The sequence below is a fragment of the Mobula birostris genome, chromosome 2 (genome assembly GCF_030028105.1).
Source record: "Mobula birostris isolate sMobBir1 chromosome 2, sMobBir1.hap1, whole genome shotgun sequence".
NCBI lineage: Eukaryota > Metazoa > Chordata > Chondrichthyes > Myliobatiformes > Myliobatidae > Mobula > Mobula birostris.
In genome coordinates, this window is record NC_092371.1 from 24,234,577 (window position 1) to 24,258,891 (window position 24,315).

Below are 24,315 nucleotides of genomic sequence, written 5' to 3' on the forward strand. Positions count from 1 at the left end.
CTAAGTTAGGACCATACAGATTGACCAAAACAACTTTTCTGTTGCAGATCACTCCTTTAACAATTAAAAATCTACCATTAGAATCTGATTCAATATCCTCTTGAATAAATATATTAGATTTAATAAAGATAGACACGCCTTTAGTTTTACTCTGAGAGGTAGAGTGGAATTGCAAGCCTCTCCACCATCCAAAAAATCTGTTTTGATCTCCCGCCCTGATGTGTGTCTCCTGTCTCCTCATTTGATAGGATGATTCCAACCACGTACATTCCAACTTACTACATTAATCCGTTTAAGTACCATACCATAATTTTATTCTACTTTATACATGCGCAGAGCACATACCAATACGGGATGATGAAAAATGGTGGCGATGAAGAACACAACCACATAAAAAACACGCATGCTCCGGAACCACCCAATGGAAAAAAGCCCCTAACTCTAATCCCACCCCCCTTCCCAAAAGCCCAAGAAAAAGGCAAGCAATCTATGATAGAAACAAAGCCAAGGACCGCTCTGTCTGTATTTTCTTTCCCTCTCCCTAGTTAGTAAAAAATAAGGTGACCTTGTAAGAAAGACGTTAAAGTCTCAACAAAGGAAAGTATTTACATTCCATCATCTACTAAACAAGAAAGAATAAAAATAATGTTATCTCTTAGAGAGAAAAACCAGCGCCATCTTTAAGTTTAACATTAAATCCCAAAAAAAAACTTTAATTTCGGTTATAAGACGCTATAATAAAACAGAAAAAAAGTTAAGGGTATATTTAACCCAACTAAATTTTCAAAAATACTAATTAATAATATCATAAGTAATTAAACCCTCCCAAATATATATATAAAAAGAAGCCGAATTAGTAGGAAAAATCTCCCAGTTAGTTAATTAAGAAAGAAACAAAAAAAAACATCAAACCAGGTATTAGGTTAAAGAAACAAATCCCTTTATCTTCTTTTCTCAGTTGAATGTCCGAATAACCATTTAAACAGTCATACTTGAAACATAGATCTTCTTTCCAAAAGAAAACCAATAATATGCAATAATGAACAAATTTCCTTATCTTCTTTTATTAGTGTCTCAATGGAATATCCAAGTAACCTTCATAAATCTTCCTTCCAAAATGTGAATAATATACAGATAACCAAACAACCTTTCAGATAGTTTATTCGGTAGCGGTGGCAGGTATAGTCTGAACAAAGTCCAGTGCGGCTTTTGGATCAAAAAATGTACGAGGAGGAGAGTTAGGAGGATAAACTTTAATTCTTGTCAGGTAACACAGAGAAGGAAACAGTTTCTTATCATATGCCTGTTTCATTACCAGAGCAAATCTTGATCTTTGTTCCATTACCTCCCTTGGATAATCTTCATAAATCTCAAAACTCCTTAAATCTCCTTAAATCTAAAAACTCTCTGTTTTCTTGCCTGTCGCATTATTTGATCTTTAATTTTAAAGTGATGAAAACAAACCAGAACAGATCTTGGTTTATTTGGATCCTTAAATTTTGAAGTAAACGCTCTGTGTGCTCTTTCTATAGCAGGCGGCTGTGATAAAATGGTAGGAAATAAAGTATGAAAAAGCTTACCAAAGTAAGCAGTTAAATCTCCATCTTCAGCTCCTTTTTGCAGCCCAACAATTCCTATATTCTTTCGATGAGACCTAGTTTCCAGGTCTATAATCTTATTTTGATATCTTTCCAAACGATATGTAGCTTCAAACAATTTTTGCTTAGTTATCTTCAATTCTTCTTAATGCGTAATAACTTGAGTTTCCAAGTCTTTAAGTTTTCCCAGAAATTTGAAATTTGAAATTTCTTTAAATTTGAAGTTTAAACTAGGGGGAGAGAAAGAAAACTAAGAGCAGCACAAAATTGCTGCTACTCCATTTGCAGACAGGGGCGGTCCCATACCAGGAACTCAACACTCTTGCCACCCAGCTGGATTATGAAATTTTCGGAACTTTGGACCGAACTTCTTCTACAGACACCAAGTTCAGATGTTTGTATTTAGAAGGCCGGAACATCAAGGCCGTGTTCTCAGATTCTCTTGTAATTTCCAGGACATGAAATTTAGTTCTCAATGGAAATTGTTCAAAAAGTCATTGTTCAAAAAAAAAGCAGGAGGGTTGCATGTACACATCATTTGATAACTGTTCCTTTCTGATTATTAGGTTCCCGGTGGTGGCAATGGGAGTGCTGAAATGGGTTGATTGGACGGTGTCAGAACCCAGCTATTTTCAGCTGCAGACAGACCATACACCTGTTCACTTGGCCTTACTAGATGAGGTAACCGGAATGCTGCTTTCATTTTTGGATGACTTGGGTTCAAAGTCTTCTATTATGTTATAACATCAGATCTTCCTCTCTGGTGAAGCTAAGTGTTCCCAGCTTAACATCTGAGGCAGTTATTGTGGCATGATTCACCCGAGGCAGTCATTCTTTTATTATTCTTAATCTTGCTGCCTTGACCAAGGGAGATGGAAACATTAGCAGGCTTACGGAGACCTTGAGTGGATGGCAGCTGATCAGAATTATAGGCAAAATGGTTTCACATTGAAAAGTTGACAATGTAAATATTCATATAAACTGCTGCACCAAATTTCAGGTATTTCAAAAATGTTTTTTGTTACCGATTGTAAATGTCCAAAGTTTGAAGTACAGATCTGATTTTATTTTATCCATCTTTCATTAACCTTAGCACAGTGATGGCATTTGCCTATCATGACTGAGGATTCAAGGCAGTGAGACCTTAATAGAACCTAGAACATGACAGCACAGTACAGGCCCTCTGGCACACGATGTGGTGCCAACCTTTTAACTTAGACTAAAATCAATCTAACCCTTTCCTCCTACATAACCTCCATTTTATTATCATCCATGCGCCTATGTAAGAGTTTCTTAAATGCCCTTAATATCGTTCCATACACCCACCACTTTCTGTGTAAGGAACTGCTCTCTGAAGGACAAGAAGCAGGTACTAGAGAGTACCCCAGTGGCTGTCCCCCTTAACAATATGTGTTCCTGTTTAAGTACTGCTGGGGGAGACAGCCTACCTGGGGGAAGCAACAGTGGTCGTGCCTCTGGGACAGAGTCTGGCCCTGCGGCTCAGAAGGGTAGGGAAAGGAAGAGGATGGCAGCAGTGATTGGGGACTCTATAGTTAGGGGGTCAGACAGGCAATTCTGTGGACGCAGGAAAGAAACGTGGATGGTAGCTTGCCTCCCAGGTGCCAGGGTCCGGGATGTTTCTGATCGCGTCCACGATATCTTGAAGTGGGAAGGAGAACAGCCAGAGGTTGTAGTACATATTGGTACCAATGACATAGGTAGGAAAAGGGAGGAGGTCCTGAAAACAGACTACAGGGAGTTAGGAAGGAAGTTCAGAAGCAGGACCTCAAAGGTAGTAAACTCGGGATTACTGCCTGTGCCACATGACAGTGAGTATAAGAATAGAATGAGGTTGAGGATAAAATGCATGGCTGAGGGATTGGAGTGGGGGCAGGGATTCAGATTTCTGGATCATTGGGACCTCTTTTGGGACAGGCATGACCTGTACAAAAAGGACGGGTTGCACTTGAATCTGAGGGGGACCAATATCCTGGCAGGAAGGTTTGCAAAGGCTGTTGGGGAGAGTTTAAACTAGAATTGTTGGGGGGGCTGGGAACCGAACTGAAGTGACGGAGGAAAGGGAGGTTAACTCACAAATAGAGAAAGCTTGGAGACAGTGCAAGAGGGAAGATAGGCAGGTGATAGAGAAGGGACGCACTCAGACCGATGGTTTGAGATGTGTCTATTTTAATGCGAGGAGTATTATAAATAAAGCGGATGAACTTAGAGTGTGGATCAGCACTTGGAGCTATGATGTTGTGGCCATTACGGAGACTTGGATGGTGCAGGGGCAGGAATGGCTGCTTCAAGTGCCAGGCTTTAGATGTTTCAGAAAGGACAGAGAGGAGTCAAAAGAGGTGGGGCCATGGCACTGTTGATCAGAGATAGTGTCACAGCTGCAGAAAAGGAGGAAATCATGGAGAGGTCGTCTATGGAGTCTCTGTGGGTGGAAGTTAGAAATAGGATGGGGTCAATAACTTGACTGGGTGTTTTTTATAGAGCACCCAATAGTAACAGGGACATCAAGGAGCAGATAGGGAGATAGATTCTGTAAAGGACTAATAATAACAGGGTTGGTGTGGTGGGAGATTTTAATTTCCCAAAGATTGATTGGCATCTCCCTAGAGTGAGGGGTTTTGATAGGGTGGAGTTTATTAGGTGTGTTCAGGAAGATTTCTTGACACAATATGTAGATAAGCCTACAAGAGGAGAGGCTGTACTTGATCTGTTATTGGGAAATGAACCGGGTCGGGTGTCAGGTCTCTCAGTGAGAGAGCATTTTGGAGATAGTGATCAGAATTCTATCTCCTTTACTATGGCATTGGAGAGGGATAGGAACAGACAAGTTAGGGAATCATTTAATTGGAGTAAGGGGAAATATGAGGCTATAAGGCAGGAACTTGGAAGCATAAATTGGAAACAGATGTTCTCAGGGAAATGTACAGAAGAAATGTGGCAAATGCTCACAGGATACTTGTGTGGGGTTCTGCGTAGATATGTTCCAACGAGACAGGGAAAGGATGGTAGGGTACAGGAACCGTGGTGTACAAAGGCTGTTGTAAATCTAGTCAAGAGGAAAAGAAGAGCTTACAAAAGGTTCAAAAAACTAGGTAATGGTAGAGATCCAGGAGATTATAATGCTAGGGGGAAGGAGCTTAAGAATGAAATTAGGAGAGCCAGAAGGGGCCATGAGATGGCCTTGGCGGACAGGATTAAGGAAAACCCCAAGGCATTGTACAGGTACGTGAAGAGCAAGAGGATAAGGCATGAGAGAATAGGACCAATCAGGTATGACAGTGGAAAAGTGTGTATTGAACCAGAGGAGATGGCAGAGGTACTTAATGAATACTTGCTTCAGTATTCACTACGGAAAAGGATCTTGGCGATTGTAGGGATGACTTGCAGCGGACTGAAAAGCTTGAGCATGTAGATATCAAGGAAGAGGATGTGATGGAGCTTTTGGAAGGCATCAAGTTGGATGTCACCAGGACTGGATGGGATGTACCCCAGGCTACTGTGGGAAGCGAGGGAGGAGATTGCCGAGCCTCTAGCGATGATCTTTGCATCATCAATGAGGACGGGAGAGGTTCCGGATGATTGGAGGGTTGCAGATGTTGTTCCATTATTCAAGAAAGGGAGTAGGAATAGCCCAGGAAATTATAGACCTGTGAATCTAACTTCAGTTGTTGGTAAGTTGATGGCAAAAATCCTGAGAGGCAGGATTTATGAACATTTAGAGAGGCATAATATGATTAGGAATATTCAGCATGGTTTTGTCAAAGGCAGGTCATGCCTTACAAGCCTGATTGAATTTTTTGAGGATGTGACTAAACACATTGATGAGGGTAGAGCCGTAGATGTAGTGTATATGGATTTTAGCAAGGCATTTGATAAGGTACCCCATGCAAGGCTTATTGAGAAAGTAAGGAGGCATGGGATCCAAGGGGACATTGCTTTGTGGATCCAGAACTGGCTTGCCCTCAGAAGGCAAAGAGTGGTTGTAGATATTTCATATTCTGCATGGAGGCCGGTGACCAGTGGTGTGCCTCAGGGATCTGTTCTGGGACCCCTACACTTCATGATTTTTATAAATAGCCTGGATGAGGAAGTGGAGGGATGGGTTAGTAAATTTGCTGATGATGCAAAGGTTGGGGTGGTGTTGTGGATAGTGTGGAGGGCTGTCAGAAGTTACAGTGGGACATTGTTAAGATATAAAACTGGGCTGAGAAGTGGCAGATGGCGTTCAACCCAGATAAGTGTGAGGTGGTTCAATTTGGTAGGTCAAATACGATGGCAGAATATAGTATTAATGGCAAGACTCTTGGCAGTGTGGAGGATCAGAGGGATCTTGGGGTCTGAATCCATAGGACACTCAAAGCTACTACACAGGTTGACTCTGTGGTTAAGAAGGCATACAGAGCATTGGCCTTCATCAGTCGTGGGATTGAGTTTAAGAGCCAAGAGGTAATGTTGCAGCTATATAGGACCCTGGTTAGATTCCACTTGGAGTACTGTGCTTAATGGAGGAAGAGGAGGAGGAGAAGATGGTGGCACGACGGCAGCGCACGCGGCCACTTCGGTGGTGATGTCTGTTATCTGTCAAGTAGGGGACCGTGCACAATTCTGATTTGATGGAGACAGACGTAAGAATACGGAGGAACATCTAGAAAACTTCTGAAATGCCCGCTTCGCTGCTGCTGCTACTGTGTGGTAACTGGAATCTCTGGAGCAGAAGGCCCCGAAATCCTCGGCTTTGTGTGTTTCAGCGGCTGGGTCGAGGTCATTGGCGCTCGGGAGGCTGTATCGGAGAGGCTGGTTGGAGGCTCGAAGTTTTCCGACGGACGGACTCAGTGTCGGCTGTGGTTGGCTGCTTCCAAGGCATCGGCAAGTTGACGGTGCCTGGAGGTTTATGGCAGAGAGTTTCTCCCTTTTGCCGCCTGCTATCGGGGACTCGGGTTTCGATCGACTTGGGGACTTTTGAGACTTTATTTACCGTGCCCATGGTTTGTTCTTCATCAAATTACGTTATTGCTTTGCACTGCTGTAACTATATGTTATAATTATGTGGTTCTGTCAGTGTTAGTCTTTGGTTTGTCCTGTTTTCTGTGATATCACTCCGGAGAAACAATGTATCATTTCTTAATGCATGTATGCATTTCTAAATGACAATAAAAGAGGACTGAGTGTTCTCATAATCTAAATAAATTCTGGTCGCCTCACTATCGGAAGGATGTGGAAACCATAGAAAGGGTGCAGAGGAGATTTACAAGGACGTTGCCTGGATTAGGGAGCATGCGTTATAAGAATAGGTTGAGTGAACTCAGCCTTTTCTCCTTGGAGTGACGGAGGATGAGAGGTGGCCTGATAGAGGTGTATAAGATGATGAGAGGCATTGATCATGATGATAGTCAGAGGCTTTTTCCCAGGGCTGAATTGGCTAACATGAGGGGGCATAGTTTTAAGGTGCTTGGAAGTAGGAGATGTCAGGAGTAAGTTTTTTACGCAGAGAATAGGGAGTACGTGGAATGGGCTGCTGGCGGCTGTGGTGGAGGCAGAAATGATAAGATCTTTTAAAAGTCTCCTGGATGGATATGTGGAGCTTAGAAAAATAGAGGGCTATGTGTAAGCCTAGGTAATTTCTAAGGTAGGACATGTTTGGCTCAGCTTTGTGGACCGAAGGGCCTGTATTGTACTGTAGGTTTTCTGTGTTTCTATGCTTCTGACATTTCTCCTATACTTTTCTCTAATTACCTTAAAATTATGCCCCTTGCATTAGCCATTTCTGCCCTGGGAAAAATGCTCTGGCTCTCCACTCTGTCTGTGGCTTTGTACATTGATGTCAGGTCACCTCTCATCCCCCATCACACCAAAGAGAAAAGCCCAAACTCACTTAACTTTTCCTCATAGATATGCGCTGTAATCCAGGCAGCATCCTGGTAAATCTCCTCTGCATACTTCTTATATTTGTAGTGAAGTATTTCTGGTGAATGCCTATATAAGTCTAGCAGTGCCATTCAAATAGAGAGTGTCTATGTCCTGGCCTATATTTATTCCCCACCCCATGCAATAACTCTCACTTGTATAGAACCTCTAATATATCAAACATCAATGAGTGCCACCAAAGAAAATTAATGTCAAACTGTTCGAAGATGAAAGGACAGTAGATCAAATTCTTGGTCACAGCTGGACTGAGAAATATCTTTAAAAGGACAAAAGATAGTGGGGAGGGGGCTTAGGGAAGAAAGTCCTGGGAGGATCTTGGCAGGGGCTGTTGCCAGGGTGACTAAATACGAGGATGATCAAGGGGTCAGAATTGGAAGAGAGTAAATATGTGAATGTTGTGGGGCTGGGAGAGGTTCCTGAGAAATAAGGATGACGAATGGTGGTCTTGAAACTGAGGATGAAAATTTTACACTTGTAATGATATTTAATTAGGAAGCACTCTTTATAGGAAGTTTAGTGAATGGAACAGAGTGAGTTGAGATATGGCAGCTGAGTCTTGGATGTCCAAGAGAATTCAAGGAGTGGAATGAGGGGAGTCAGCCATCAGTGCATTGGAATAGTGAAGTCCAGAGGTAACAATGAAGCTCTAAAGAGCAGGTGAGTAGAGTTGGATTACCACAGAATTGAGGTAGTCTTAGTGGTGGCACAGATCTGATCTGATGTTCATCAGCTCAAATATGATACCAAGGTCTCTAATTTTCAGACACTTGCCAGGATGAGGGATGGAGCTGGCAACAAGAGAATGGACTTTATTGTTGCAACCAAACATGACGGCTTCAGCCTTCTGGATACCTGCTGTTTTGCTGGCAAAGCTTGTACCCTGTGATTGCTGTAGAGAAGATAACAGTTAAAAACTGCAGTTTACTCTAAATACAAAGGAAGGTGTTAGTAAGACAATGAGCAAAGCAATGGAAGGAAAAAACAGATTTTGAGGGGATTAGAGTAAAACTGGGGAAAATAATATTTTTCAGCAGATTGTTGAAACAACTATGGGAAATATTTTAAAAGATTACTGGAGAGAAAAGTAGTATTCTGTAAAAATGAAATAATCAACAATAAAAAGTCGTGGATAAATGTAGGAATTTCACAAGTTTACGCCTTGAGTGAATCAAGGGGAGGTGGCTAAAGGAAGCATGAAAAGTGCATGGAATGCTTACAGAATAAGCAATGAAATCAGAGAAGTCCAATAGGAATAATGATCAAGCTCAATAAATATAAATGTGTTAGAATTTCGCAGATTAGAGGGTATTAGCTACAAGGAGAAGTTCGATGGAGTGTAAGCTCAATATTTAAATCTATAACATTTAGGAGTGATAAGGCCAACAGTAGGGATTCTACTGTGCAGTTTAGATTGGTTAATTGAAATTTGGCTAACACTGCACCTAGGGAGGCACTACTGTTTTGTTTCCAGTCTCTTTGGTTCTGTGATTATAATGGTCTTGCTTCTATTTTTTTCAGATAAGTACCTGCCACCAACTCCTCCATCCGCAGGTCCTGCAGCTCCTTGTTAAACTCTTTGAGACTGAACATTCCCAGCTTGACGTCATGGAGCAGGTAATCCTCCTTTCGTGTAGTACAACCATGAGTGGGTGTGTTGGGTGGTAGGGATGCTAAGCAATTATGGGTTTGCATTTCACTTTTAACTTCTAGGGTGGAGGAGTTATAATCACAGTACCACTTTGAATAATAATTCAGAATCAGGTTTATTATCACTGATGTAAATCATGAAATTTGTTGTCTTGTGGCAAGGCATAAAAAATTACTGTAAGTTACATGAGGAGGAATAGATGGCTTGAGTGAGAGAGAGCAAAACAGTGAGGTGGTGGTCATGCGTTCGCAGACTGTTCAGAAATCTAATGGCGGAGGGAAAAGAAGCTGTCCTTGAAATGTTAAATTTACAAATGTTCAAGGAGGCTGCCACAAATGGAGAAGGCACAGATCTCAAGAAATATGCCTCATCTATCACTGGCTACATCTGCAAGTTTAGATGACGTTGGTGCCGCAAGAATGGTTATCTCCTAGCCTAATTAAGAGCCCTGGCTGAATGCAGAGGTGCGCTCCCTACTAAAAGCCCGAGATGCTGTCTTCAAGTTTGGAGACACAACAATTCAGGGCAGCCAGGAGAAACCTCATCTTAGGCACCATGAGGGAACGACCTTCTATCCTCAAAAAATTCAAGAACACCTGTCTGATAACAACCCCCAGTGTACTGTATGTGGCTGGGCATCAAGCATTACTGACTACACAGGTTAAATAGTGTCAATTGTACCAGTGACACCTCCATCCCTGATGCTCTAAACAACTTTTATACATGTTTTGAGGCATGCAACACAACCAGCCATAAAAACTACTTCCCCCCCCCCCTTCAAATGAGCAGCCACCGTCTATAATAGCAGCAGATGTGAGAAGGAGTCAACTCCCATAAGGCAGTCAGGCCAGACCACATCCCAGCCCGAGTACTCAGGGTGTGCACACCAGCTTGCTGGCATCTTCACGGATATCTTCAATACCTCATTCATCCAGGCTGCTGTCCATGCTTCAAATCAGCCACCATTATCCCTGTACCAAAGAAATTTACACCTTTAGAACTAAACAACTACTGTCCGGTGGCATTGTCACCAATCATCATGAAGTGCTTTGAATGGCCAGTAATGGCACTTATCAGAAACTCCAGATGTACCACACTGGACACTCACCTATATGCTTACTGACCGAACCACTCTATGACAGATGCCATAGCTTCTGTTGTGCACCTGGCCCTGACACACCCAGGAAGCAAGGACACTTATGTCAGACTGCTGTTTCTGGATTTCATTTTGACATTCAACATTATTATTCCACAGAACTTGGTAAACAAACTCCTACTCCTCAGTTTAAATACCTCACTGTGTGACTGGGTGGACTTCCTAACCAGCAGGCTAAGATAGTCAGGATGCACAACTGTTCCTTCCTCCCCTTCATCCTCAACACGGGTGCCCCCCCCCCAGGGCTGTGTGCTGAGTCTACTGTTGTACACTCTGCTCGCACATGACTGCACGGCAAACACCCGGGTAATCACAATGTCAAGTTCACCCATGACACAACAGTGCTGGAGCTCATCACCAACAATGATGAGACAGCCTACAGAATGGAGGTGAGAGGAGCTTGAAGCCCGGTACCAGGCCAATAACCTCTTTCTCAATGTTAACGAGAGAAAGGAGATGGTTATCAACTTCAGGAGAACTCATACCACACTTTACTTCAGCGGCACAGCAGTGGAAGCTGCGAGCAGTTTCAAACTCCTGGGAGTGGACATCTCACACAGCCTCTCATGATCCCAGGACACATCCTACACTATCAGGAAAGCAAACTTTCTGAGGAGGCTGAAGAGAGCTGGACTATGCACATCTATACTCACATCCTTTTACAGATGCACAGTAAAGAACATCTTAGCATCCTAATATTTTGCATACCTCTATCAGTGTTCCATTCCGGGGAATAGAAGCCCAGCCTATCAAGTCTCTCCAGGTTCTCCCACCCTTCTTCTGACCCTGACTTCCACATGTCTTATCTGCCTGGGGGATTGGAAGGTATAATGAGAACTTTACTCAGTGTGTAATTCTTCTTCACCACCAGCTGGAGCTGAAGAAGACCCTGCTGGACCGAATGGTTCACTTGTTGAGTCGTGGCTACGTCCTGCCTGTGGTCAGCTACATCCGCAAGTGTTTGGAGAAGCTAGACACAGACATTTCACTGATCAGATACTTTGTGACAGAGGTCAGTGGCTTGCATGGTGATGTACAAATTTAGTTCGTGAATGGACAGATGGAGAGAGATTGGAGGGGTTAACCTGACCATTGGTGTTTTGGGTCACAATCCTCCATCAGCTCAACCAAGTGGCCATTGCTGAAGACTGAACACTGGGGAATATTAGCCCAGCCTTGTACTCCAGTAGGTGGGAGGAGTTGCAGGGCTGCAGGGAATCAGCCAGGAATTATACTGTGGAAAAACAAGAGACTGCAAGTGCTGCAAGTCTAGGGAGCAGGAGCTTAGTGTGGTCTGCACCCCATCGATGGTTAAAAACTAGGAAGTTCAGCCCCTTTATGGTGAGAGCTTGAGAATGTCAGGACTGGAAAATAGAGCTCCATTGACTAATTCCAATAGGATTCGGAATCTTGTTAATCAGATGCTTTATTCCAATATAATTGCAGGGTAGGAACCTTATGACCCTACCTTTATTTTGCAGGTAACATTGAAGCCCATGAGAGTCAAAGGACCTTGCAGAATGAATGTGAGATTGGCAGGGGAAGCAGGGATTAGCTGACACTGAATCATAAAGGAAGTGAACAGTGAAACTCCTCATGAATTGGACTCCTCGTTCATGAGTGCAGAAGTCCGGGTGTAGTTTCAACATCGGCATAAGCAAACTCAGTAATGTAGTGATTAATGAAGAGAATGGTGGTGGATACCAAGAGAAACAATTTACAGAAGGCCTTCGAGATGGCTTTTGAGAGCAGCTTATGGTTGAGCCCACTAGAGAAAAGGTAGTTTTGAATTGGGTGTTGTGTAATGAACCAGATTTAATTAGGGAGTTTAAGATAAAGAAATCCTTGGAAGGCAGCGATCATAATACAGAATTCACCCTGCAGCTTGAGGAGCTAAAATTGAATGTATTAGTATTACAGTGAAGTAAAGGGAATTACAGAGGGATGAAGAGGAGCTGGCCAAAGTTGATTGGAAGGGACACTAGCAGGGATGACAGCAGGACAGCAATGGCTGGAGTTTCTGGGAGCAATTCAGAAGGCACAAGATAGATACATCTCAAAGATAAGGAATTATTCTAAAAGGAGGATGAGGAAACTATGGCTGACAAGGAAAGTCAAAGACAGTGTAAAAGCAAAAGTGTCGGCATTCGCTACAGCAAAATTTAGTGGTAAGATAGAGAATTGGGAAGTTTCTGAAAACCAAACCAACAGATGACAACTAAAAAAAGCAATAAGAAGAGAAAAGATGAAATGTGAAGGTAAACTAGCCAATAATATAAAAGAGGATACCAAATGTTTTTTTTTCATATATTAAAAGAGTAAAAGAGGTGAGTGGATATTGAAATGCTGGACAATGGTGCTAGAGAGGTGGAAACGGTGGACAGCTCAGTAAGTATCTTGCATCAGTCTTCACTGGAAAACACCAACAGTATGCCAGAAATGTGAGAGTATTAGGGCAGAAATGAGTGTAGTCACTTTTACTAAGGAGAAGGTGTTTGGGAAGCTGAAAGCTCTGAATTTTGAAAAATTACCTGGAACAGATAGTCAATAGCTCAGGAATCTGAAAGAGGTTGCTGAAGAGATTGTGGAACCATTAGTCATGATCTTTTAAGAATCGCTAAATTCCAGAGAACTAGAAAATTACAAATGTTACTCTGCTGTTTTAGAAGGGAGGGAGGCAAAAGACAAAAATTATAGGCCAGTTATCTTGATTTCAGTGGTCAGGAAGATGTTGGAGTCCATTACTTTTCTTTTTAAATTTTTTATTAATTATTATTGAAAATCAACAACAGAAAAATGCATCAAAATAATCAAGACAACATATCTAAATGTAGAATAAGAGTTAAACTATCAACCAAGCTGAACAGTATATCAATAATAATAAAAAAAAGTTAAAGCTTTTTTTTATGGAAAAAAGGAAAGAAAGAAAAAAAAAAGAACCCTTACTAACTAAAATAGAAAAAAAAACCCTGATAACAAAAAAAAAACGGGGAAAAAAACCCACTTGGAGCACAAACCCGGAGCTATACGCCATACAAGCTTCCATAAAAAAAGACATCAATCCACCAACCAAATCCATATACCCAAGCATCAGAAAACGACCATCTTTATTAACGCAAATCAAATGATAATAACGGGCAAAAGAACCCCACCTTTTCTCGAAGTCAAATCTAGGATCAAAAGTTCAACTAATTTTTTCCAAACTAAGACATAACATCACCTGAGAGAACCATTGTATCAAAGTGGGAGCAGAGGCATCTTTCCATCTTAATAGAATAGCCCTTCTAGCCAATAATGTAACAAATGCAATTATGTATTGATCTGATATAGAAATACCATGAATATGTTGAGGAATTATACCAAACAAAACTGTCAATTTATTAGGTTGTAAATTGATTTTTAAAGCTTTAGAAATTGTAGAAAAAATAGATTTCCAAAATTGTTTCAATACAGAACACGACCAAAACGTGTCAATGTAGCTATCTCAGTTTTGCATCTATCACACTGACTATTTACATTAGGAAATATTTTAGACAATCTCTCCTTTGTCAAATAATAACGACTACAATTTTAAATTGAATTAGAGAATGACTGGCACAAATCGAAGAAGAGTTAACCAGCTTCAAAGTTGGCAACGAATCCTCTGTTATCAAGGTCATGTTAAGCTCTCTTTCCCAATCTTGCTTAATCTTAAGTAAAGGATAGTTATCCTGTTGTAATAGTAAATTATAAATTTTCCCAATAAAACCTTTCACTAAAAGGTTCGTTTTTAAAATAATGTCTAACAGATCAGAGTCTTGTATATATGGAAAATTACTTAAATATTCTTGTAAGAAATGTCTGACCTGAAGATATTGCAAAAAATGTGAATATGAAAGAGAGTATTTAGTTACTAATTTCTCAAAGGACATCAATCGGCCTTCTTGAAACAAGTCCATAAAGGGAAAAATTCCTTTGTTCCTCCAAAGAGAAAAGGTAGGATCACTAAGTGAAAGTTTAAATAAATAGTTTCGATAAATTAAACTAAAAAGGTTAAATTTTTTAAGATTAAAAAATTATGAAACTGGTACCAGATTCGTAATGATTGATTAATCATAGGATTTATATTAGAATATAAATTTTGGCTAATTGTACAGGTGAAGGAGCTCCTAATAACGAAATTAAATGAAAGTGTTTCACAATTTTCAATTCCAAATCAACCCAAGATGGTCGTTCCTTTTTATCGGTCCAATATAACCAAGAACACGCATCCATTACCAAGGATGAGGTTTCGGGGTACTCGGAAGCTCATGATAATATAGGCCAAAGTCAGTATGGTTTCTTTAAGGGGAAATCTTGCCTGACAGTCTGTTAGAATTATTTGAGGAAATAAACAGGCAGGATAGACAAAGCAGAGTCAGTAGATGTCTTTACTTGGATTTGACAAAGTGCTGCACAAAAGGCTGCTATACAAGAAAAGAGCCCATGATATTACAGGAAAGGCAGTAGCGTGGATAGATGATTGGTTGATTGGTGGGAGGTAAAGAGTGAGAATAAAGGGGACATTTTCTGGTTGGCTGCCAGTATCGAGATGTTACGTGGGGGCCAGCGTCGGGACCACTTCTTTTCATGTTATATGTCAATGATTTGGGTGACAGAATTGATGGCTATGTGGCCAGGTTTGCAGACGAGACAAAGACAGGTGGAGAGGCAGGTAGTGTTGAGGAAGCAGGGGGTCTACATTAGGCTTTAGACAGATTATGAGCATGAGCAAAGAAGTGGCAATGGAATACAGTATAGGGAAGTGTATGGTCCTGCACTTTTGTAGAGGGAATAAATGTGTAGACTAGTTTTTAAATGGGGAGCAAATTCAGAATTCAGAGGTGCAAAGGGACTTGTCAGTCCATGAGACCAGAAGAGTTAGTCTGCACCGCCATTTCATCATGGCTGACACATTTTCCCTCTCAACCCCATTCTCTTTGTAACCTTTCGCACCCTGACTAATCAAGAATCCATCAACCTCTGCCTTAAATACACCTAATGACCTGACCTCCACTGCTGCCTGTGGCAACGAATTCCACATATTCACTCCTCCTCATCGCTGATGGTAAGAGGAGATAACCTCCTCATCTCTGTTCTAATTGGATGTCCCTCTATTCTGAGGCTGTGCCCTCGAGCCCTAGACTCTCTGCATCCACTCTATCCTGGCCTTTCAACATTCAATAGGTTTTTCCATGAAATGCCCCCTCGTTCTTCTAAATTCCAGAGTACGGGCCCGGAATCATCAAATGCTCCTCATACGAAGAACCCTGTCCAATGTCAGCACATCCTTTTTTTTAGATAAGGGGCCAAAACTACTCACAATATTCCAAGTGAGGCCTCACCAGTGCCTTATAAAGCCTCAGCATTGCATCCTTGCTTTTATGTTCTGGTTCGCTCGAAATGAATGTTAACATTACATTTGTCTTCCTCACCCCCAACTCAACTTGCAAGTTAACTTTTTGGGAATCCTGCATGAGGACTCCCAAGCCCCTTTGCACTGTGGATTTTTCAATTTTCTGCCCATTTAGAAAGTGTGTGGCCATATACTTCTCAATACTTATTCCATCTGCCACTTCTTTACCCGTTCTTGTAATCTGTCTTAAGTGCTTCTGCAGACTCACTGCTTCCTCAATACTACCTGCTGCTCCATCTATCTTTGTACTGTCCGCAAACTTAGCTACAAAGCCATCAATTCCATCATCCAAATTATTGACATATAGTGTAAAAAGAAGCGCTCCCAACACCGACCATGACGGAATATCACTAGTCACTGGAAGCCAACTAGAAAAGGCTCCTTGTATTCCCACTCTTTGTCTCCTACCAATTAGCCAATTCTCTATCCATGCTAGTATCTTCCGTGTAATACCATGGGTTCTTACATTTCTTTTACTCTTTGTATGCAGTATCTGAAAAAACTTCTGGTATCCTCTTTGATATCCTTCCGTTATCTCTTTGGTCTTCAGTTTTCTGCATTTTCTTTCTTGTTGCTGATTGGCAGGTGGGCGATTTGTTACTTTTTTGGGCGAGGGAGGGGCTGGGGATTCAAGACTTGTTAGTGTTTTTACTTGTGAACGATCCGTTAGATTTTTGTGTGAGAGGATGGGGGTTTGATGTTATTGTTGCTGTTTTTTGTGTGGGAGGGGGTTGGGGTTTGATGATTTAGCTGCCGTGTCTGGGTGGATGGTCTGTTTTTGTGCGAGGGAGAGGTTGGGAGAGTTTAGGGTTAGCGAGTTCTGTTTCTTTTTCTTTTTTCATGTGGGAGTGGGGGTTGATGTCTTTTCTTTCAGTGACTTTAATGGCTTTTCTGTATTTCATGGCTATTTAGTGAAGGTGAATCTCAGGGTTGTATACTTTGATAATAAAATGAACCTTTGATATTATTGGCTAGCTTACCTTCATAGTTCATCTTTTCTCTCCTTATAGCTTATTTAGTTGACTTCTTTTTTTTTTAAAAAATTCCAAATCCTCTGACTTCTCACTAATTTTTGATCTATTATATGCCCTTTCCTTTGCCTTTATGTTGTTTTTGACCTCCCTTGTCAGCCACAGTTGCATCATCCTTTCTAAATACTTCTTTGGGATGTATCTATCCTCTGCTTTCTAAATTGCTCCCAGAAACTACAACCATTTGTCATCCCTGCTAGTGTCCCCTTCCAGTCAACCTTGGCCAGTTCTTCTCTCATCTTTTTCTCGTGCAGGATTCCATGAAGGTTAACTTGCAAGTTGAGTTGGTGGTAAGAAGGGCAAATGCAATGTTAGCATTCACTTCGAGAGGACTAGAATATGAAAGTAAGGATATAACACTGAAGATTTGTAAGGCATTGGTCAGACTGTACTTGGAGTATTGTGAGCAGTTTTTGAGCCCCTTATTTAAGAAAGGATGTGCTGTGATTGGAGAGGGTCCAGAGGAGGTTCATGAGAATGATCCTGGGAATGAAAGAGTTAATGTATGAGAAGCTCTGGGCCTGTATTTGCTGGAGTTTAGAAGAATGAGAGGGGTTTTCTTTGAACCTCTTGAATTTTGTAAGGCTTAGACAGATTGGACGTGGAGAGGGTGTCTCGGACCAGAGGGCACAGCCTCAGAATATAAGGAAGTATCTTTAGAACAGAAGTAAGGAGGAATTTCTCTAGCCAGAGTGTGGTAAATCTGTGGAAATCATTGCTGCAGATGGCTGTGGAGACTAAGTCATTTGGTATATTTAATGCGGAGGTCATTCGGTTCTTGATTAGCAAGGCTGTTAAAAAAGTACTTTTGATATTTTGCTTCATTAGTGGAGACAGAGTTCAAAATCAAGATGTGTTAAGTCCATTGTAACTAGGGATGTGGAAGGTTGTCAGGGATTGTTGAAGAGGTTTACTCGGACAGCCCCAGAGTTGGTGAAGTTCAATAATTTTAGACATGATAAGAGTGAGTTGTTCCCAAAACACTTGAAGACCAGGAGATTTAATGGAAATGTTCTTAGCCTCATAGTTACTGGAGGCAGTAAAGTGAAATTCTTTATGGTGCGAGGTTTCAACAGGTGACTCCATTTTAGATGGCTGGCAGACAAAAGAATGAAAAATTTTGTCGACCTACAGCCTGCTGAAAGCAACTTCTACAATTACAAGAATTTGCAGCAGAGATATTTATAGAGTGGAGTCTGTTGCCAGCTAGTTGAATTGCTCTATCAAAGAGCAAGCTCGGGGAAATGGCCTGAGTGGCTGCTTTCTTTTTTTGATGATTCTGTTCTTGTGCCTGCAGGTTCTGGATGTCATTGCCCCTCCATACACCTCAGACTTTGTCCACCTCTTTCTCCCGATTCTGGAGAACGACAGCATTGTTGGTACAATTAAAACCGAAGGGGAGTGTGATGCTGTGGCAGAGTTTATTGGTAAGTGGAATATAGAGTTATCTGGAATTGTAAGGCCAGGTCATCTGCAGCCAAAGGTTAGTGGGATTTCAGCAAGGGAGCTCCATCAAAAGGCTGCTTCTTGAACCCAGAAATTCAGACTAATGCTGAGGGAATGCTACACTGTTGAAGGTTCTGTGTTTCAGTACTGAAGTTGAGATATTACCTAATCATAATAACTGTCGCTGCTTCTGACTCCTTGCTGCTTGCAATTTAGCTGTTTCACTTCCTCAATTTTAATAATCAGTCCCCTGCAAAATGCTCTGAGAGCTTCATAATCGCAGGTTCATTTTTCTTTCTGATTCAGTTGACTTCCTGTGTTAAGGGAGAGTGTCATTTTGTGCATTAGGTATTTGCAACTACTGTGTAGCACTTTATCAGACTTCTTAGAACTGAGCAGAAGCCTATTATTTTGTATGTTAGTGAGTCAGGTTGAGCCCCTCCTCTTGTAATTGATGATATTCCTTCTATATCTATATGATATTTCTGTTTATTCAGTGAAAAATAAGCTTACATTGAGTGGAATCATGTAGAATATTCAGCACAGTAGCTGTGGACCTAACAGCCTGAATGGTTTTTCATTCCTTCACTCCTGTACCTTTTGATGGGAAACCCTGTCAAATGGCCTCACTCCAGAAGAAGTGGATGCACAATATTTGTAGGTGCGGTTTTTAGTGGCAGAGATTCCTATGTCTAGTGCATGTTAGATTATTCTGAGAGATTACTGCTCAGAAGGATAAGAGCTACATAAACGGTGGCAGGTGGCCTACATCTCTCTGATGTAAGAAAATTTAAAAACAGGAGCAGTAAGCCAATCCACCCCTTGAGCCTGCTCTGCCATTTAATACAATCATGGCTGATCCAACATTGGCCTCAGCAGCACGTTCCCAGTCTCTCCCCGTATCGTCTGACTCCCTTGTAGCTTAAGTACCTGTCATTCTCTTTCTGAAGTGTATTCGATATGTCCATCTTCACATCTCTCTAGAGCAGAGAATAATAACTTTTGAGAAGGTGTTGTCTTTAAAATGTGACCCTGTATTCTGAAACCATGCTCTATAGGACCTCATTAGGGGAACACACACAAAATGCTGGAGAGACTCAGCAGGTCAGGCATTATAGATGGAAAACATAGTATTACTTAAATAGAGTTAGACCACAAACGCAGCATCTGCAAAATCTCGTGACCCCATTAGGGGAAGCATCCTCAGAATGTTGTATTTTTCAGTACAATTACTTTCAGTTCCTTTGCAACTAAGCTCATTATGCAGAACATCAAACCCCTCATCTCAGAATCAGCCTAGTGAACCTTCTCTTCATTGCCTCCAGTGCACCCTTTCCTGTGGTACGGAAATCAACCCCAACTCAGTATTCCATATGCGGTCTCTTAAAGTTGCATTAAAACTTCCCTAGTTTGATATTCTATACTTTTTTCAATAATGCACAACATTTCATTAGACTTCCACATCACTTGCAGAATCTGCATTTTGTGCTTCGTGCACCAGGACTCCACATTCTTCAGTTTGTAGTCTAATTCCATTTAAGAAATATTTTGCTTTTCCCATTTTTTTTCCCAAATGGATAACCTGACACTTCTCCTACATTACATTACACTCCACTCAACAAAGCCGTGCCCTCTTGCTTTAACTGTGCACCACTAGCACATCCTTCTGGTGGGCTCTTTTGGTCAACCTGCAGTGTTAGTGTGTAACTTGTGATATTCCACCCAAGCTAATGTGAATGAGGGAGAGGCGGTGAGGCATGACACCCAGCAGCTGGACCCGAGTAGTAGGAAAAGGATCTCATGGAGGCCTCTTGGGACAGTGGGAGTAAGGAAATGTTGTGATTGTAACTCCTGAATAAAAGTTTCACGTAAACTGTACTTCCAGCACACTGCAAATCCAACTTTATCATGGTGAACTAGCACGGAGAAGGAAACACAGGAATGGAGAGTGGCCAAAGGAGGATGTACAAGATGAGACATGATGGAACACTGTGTGACATGTAAAATTGATCCAAGAATTGTGAGTGAGACCCGGCAGCAGTTAACTAGATGAATAATAATTAGATTTTGTACTTTATTTTATATGTGATGTCAAAGTTTTAAAATGTAGAAGCCTTTTTCTTCTTTTCTGCAACTGACTTTGGAAAATAAACTGAGTTTGGAACTGATGTGTTAAAAATAAATAATGGTGTTGTACTTTCAGGAATGCTTGGATTTACAATTTTTTAAAAAATTCCACTTATTTTGCCAACAAGGGACCATAGGTGAGGATAATAAAGGTATTTATTCTGATTCCATCCGTCACTAGAGCTGATGAAAACCATTGATGCTAATGTTTGTACCACATACTCCTGCTGTGTCAGACGCTTCCTGACCTATCTGGTCTCATCAGTCACTTCATAATCTACAAAAGTGCAGTGTAACCCTTGATCTCCTAAAAAGAAGAGAAGGTATGTAATATTTTAATATTCAGAATTATCTTTGAAGTGCACGGAAATGTATTATGTAGAGTTTGTCACTTCGTGCTCCCAGCAAGAAATTGGCGCGCAGTTAAGAATGGTAGCATCTTTCTTTAAAGATCACTGGTACGAATCCCAAAACCATATTAGGAGCAGAAGTTGTTTTCCGGAGTTCAGAATGATGGTCCTTCTGAATGCCCAGGTGGGAATGTTGAAGGGATATCAGCAGGACAGACCCTGTCTCGGGGCTTAAGGCTCCATTTCCTAATGGTTAGGAGGGGGTTGGTCCCTGTCTGCATACTGTGGATGGGTGAGGGAGGAGTTAACATTTCAGCTACTGGTGTTCATGTCACTTGTTCTAATTTAATGGTTGAAAATAAAGACCAAAGTTCCTCGGTGAATTGTTAGCCTCAATTAGTTGAGGTGGGTTGTGCAAATACACTTTCTTCACATAAATGGGCAGAGACTCCCACATGACCTTTTATGTTCTGAGTAAGAATCAGAATCAGGTTGAACATCACTGGCATATGTTGTGAAATCTGTTGTTTTGCAGCAGCAGTGCATTGCATACATAAAGGAACTACAAATTACAATTAAGGAAATATATATATATATTACACACACACGCACACACAGTGGATTTCGGTTAATTGGGCCTCCGGTTAATTAGAGAAGCCAATAATTTGAGACAATTCTTAAGAACAAAAATGGATTGAGAAAAGAGCCGGGATTTCCTTTGTTTGTTTGGGACAGGAGACTGCTGCCGAAGTTTCTAACTAGCGTTAGTCATGTACACTTGTGTCGCTGTTAAACACTACACCATGCTTAGAACAAAGAGTTTTTAAATAGCGTCGGTTGCGTATACTTGTATTCAAAAAGCAGTAATTTTTGTCATTGATAATTCGTGAGAAATAAGCAGTAGGACAATTCAAGTGTTTTGCTCACTGGTTTCAAGGATAAATTTCTCTGTCGAAGTACATTTTTATAGCATTGTAGAAGTAATGTTAGTGTTCTAGTTTGTTCTGTATTTTACTTAAATACATAATTTCTTACTCAGTTAAATGGTTTGTCTTTTTTTTAATAGAAGTTTTTAACTAATTCCACAAAGCTTTGGCTAATTGGGGAAGCTGCTTTATTGGGCCAAATTGTGTCCCAATTACTAAAAAATTGATTTCAATAAATAATGTAAATAAGAAAATAGTGAGGTAGTGTACAAGGGTTTATTGTCCATTTAGAAATCCAATGGTGGCAGGGAAGAACCTGTTTCTGAAACGTTGTGTGTGTATCTTCAGGCTCCCGTACCTCCTCCTTGGCGGTAGCAATGATACAGAACGTGATAGGGTCATGCCTACACCCCCTAATCTTTGACACCCTTGCTCATCAAAATCTACCAACCTCCACTTTAAATATTCCTAATGACTTAGCCTCCACAGCTGTCAATGGCAATGAATTCCACAGATTCACAAACCTCGGGTGAAAGAAATTCAGAATGTGAATCAGCTTATTATAGCTGATGTTCAGTATGTCATAACATTTTTTTTTGTTTTGTGGCAACAGGACAGGGCAATACATAAAATATACTACAAATTACAATAAGAAATAACTGAAATAATCGCTCCTCTCCAGGAAGGTGGAGTTTCTCCTCTCTGCAAGATCCAATTAAAGGTGTTAAGTAGTAATGGGGCTAACTGTGTCTTCAGGGACTTGTACCACTCTGAGGTAAACCCATCAGAACCCGGGGACTTTCCAGCCTTTAACCTAGAGATGGCCACGTTCAGTTCTTTGACAGTTACTGGTTCTAATAAACTTTCATTTTGTAAATCTGTAAATTTAGGTAGATCTAAAAAATTCAATACACTGTCTATATAGGGCTCATTGGGGGCCCGGGGTTGGGAGTACAGCTCTCAATAATATGTTTCAAAACTCTCTTGAATTTTCCCTATTGTACTCTCCACAAGCTTTGTCTTTGGATTCTTTATTTTATGAATTGTATTGTCTGCTTGTTGTTTTTGTAATTTATATGCTAATAATCTAGCTGATTTACCTCCTACTTCATAATTCTTTTGTCTCAGGTAAAGAAAATTTCTTTGAGTTTCCAACATATAAATATCGTCAATTTCACTTTGCAATTTCCTAATTTCCTGTTTTCGATTTGAATTACTTTTTTTGCTATCTACAACTTGGAAGTTGTTTTAATTTTCCTTGAAGGGCTGCTAATTTTTGTGCATTGATTTTTTTCATGTGAGTGGTAATGGAAATAATTTTCCCTCTCAGTACAGCTTTCAATGTATCCCATAAGATCACTGGTGATGTTTCTCCCGTGTCATTAAGGTCTAGATATTCTTTGATTTCTCCCCTTAATCTCTCCATTACTTTCGGGTTATTGAGTATATGTGAGTTTAGCCTCCATAGTGTTTTCCTCATTTTCCTTTCCAGGATTAGAGACATAGAGACTGGGCTATGATCCGACAGATCAATTGTTGCAATATTACAGTTTTTTATCCTGAGTCTATCTGTATTAAAGATAAAGAAATAGTCTATCCTTGAATAGGCTGAATGAGGGAAAGAGTAATATGTATAATCTTTACTAGTAGGGTGTAATTCCCTCCAGACATCTATAATTCCCAACTCCTCCATCAATGAATTCACTTTCCAAGTCAGAGGTTTATTCTGAGTAACTATTCTTGAAGAATCTAATATAGGATTTAATCTAATATTAAAATCCCCTCCACAAATTACTACCCCTTGAGAACTGACCATTAGGTCAAAAATGTGTCTATAAAATGACCATTCACAACCTGGAGGAGCATAAACATTCAGCAATGTTATTTCTGTACCTTCTATTCTTCCTGTGATTTTTACGAACCGTCCTTCTTTGTCTCTAGTCTCTGAAATATGTTCATAATTAAGAGTACTTGATATTAAAGTAGCTACCCCTCTTTTGTGACTCAATTTATATGATGAATAAAATACATGCTTAAAGCCCATTCTTTTTAATTTTCCATGTTCAGATTGGCTCATATGTGTTTCCTGGAGGAAAGCTATTTGTGCCCTCTCTTTTTTCAATTTAGACATAATCTTATTTCTTTTAATTGGATTCAAAACCCCATTAACATTATAGGAAATTATTTTTACCAATTCAGTTTGCATTTTTCTCTAGTAGAAAAAAAACTCTCCTTTTCTAACCAAACAGTAAGCAATCCCTTCTCAACAGTAAACCAAGACATAAAACCACACCTGAGACATTTTTGAACGTGCAACATTTGAAAATTTTTCCCAACTTCCCACAGTGAGGCCTGAGCACCGACCCGCCTCAGTTCAGAGGGATAACCTCTATCTTCACCCTGTGTTAGAGGGCCCTCAGCAGTTTAAATAATCATAGAGAATTTTCTCCTATTTATGTCTCAACCATATTGCTATCATTCAAGTTATTCCGCCTAGTTTATTTTCAGTTACCAGTTTTCATTTTACCTTTAAGTCCGATTTACTCTTTTCAGTCATTTCTCTTAATTAATCTGTGTTCTCTGTACATTCGCGTCTGAATATTTGCAGCTTTTCCTTGTAGTTTGACACTCTGGTTCGTGTGGAGCGTCCTCGCCC

General features: G+C 40.6%; 1 protein-coding gene across 1 annotated transcript in view; it reads left to right on the plus strand.

Annotated features, from left to right (window-relative positions):
* Positions 1-20,467, plus strand: part of nelfcd (negative elongation factor complex member C/D) — a 114,763-nt gene extending 94,296 nt beyond the window's left edge. Inside the window, exons 11-15 of the mRNA XM_072238750.1 lie at positions 2,165-2,279; positions 9,060-9,155; positions 11,217-11,357; positions 18,108-18,237; positions 20,142-20,467. Coding sequence (XP_072094851.1) covers positions 2,165-2,279; positions 9,060-9,155; positions 11,217-11,357; positions 18,108-18,237; positions 20,142-20,176 — 517 coding nt within the window. The 3' untranslated portion in view covers positions 20,177-20,467. The remainder of the gene's footprint in view (positions 1-2,164; positions 2,280-9,059; positions 9,156-11,216; positions 11,358-18,107; positions 18,238-20,141) is intronic.
* The last annotated feature ends 3,848 nt before the right edge of the window (positions 20,468-24,315 follow it).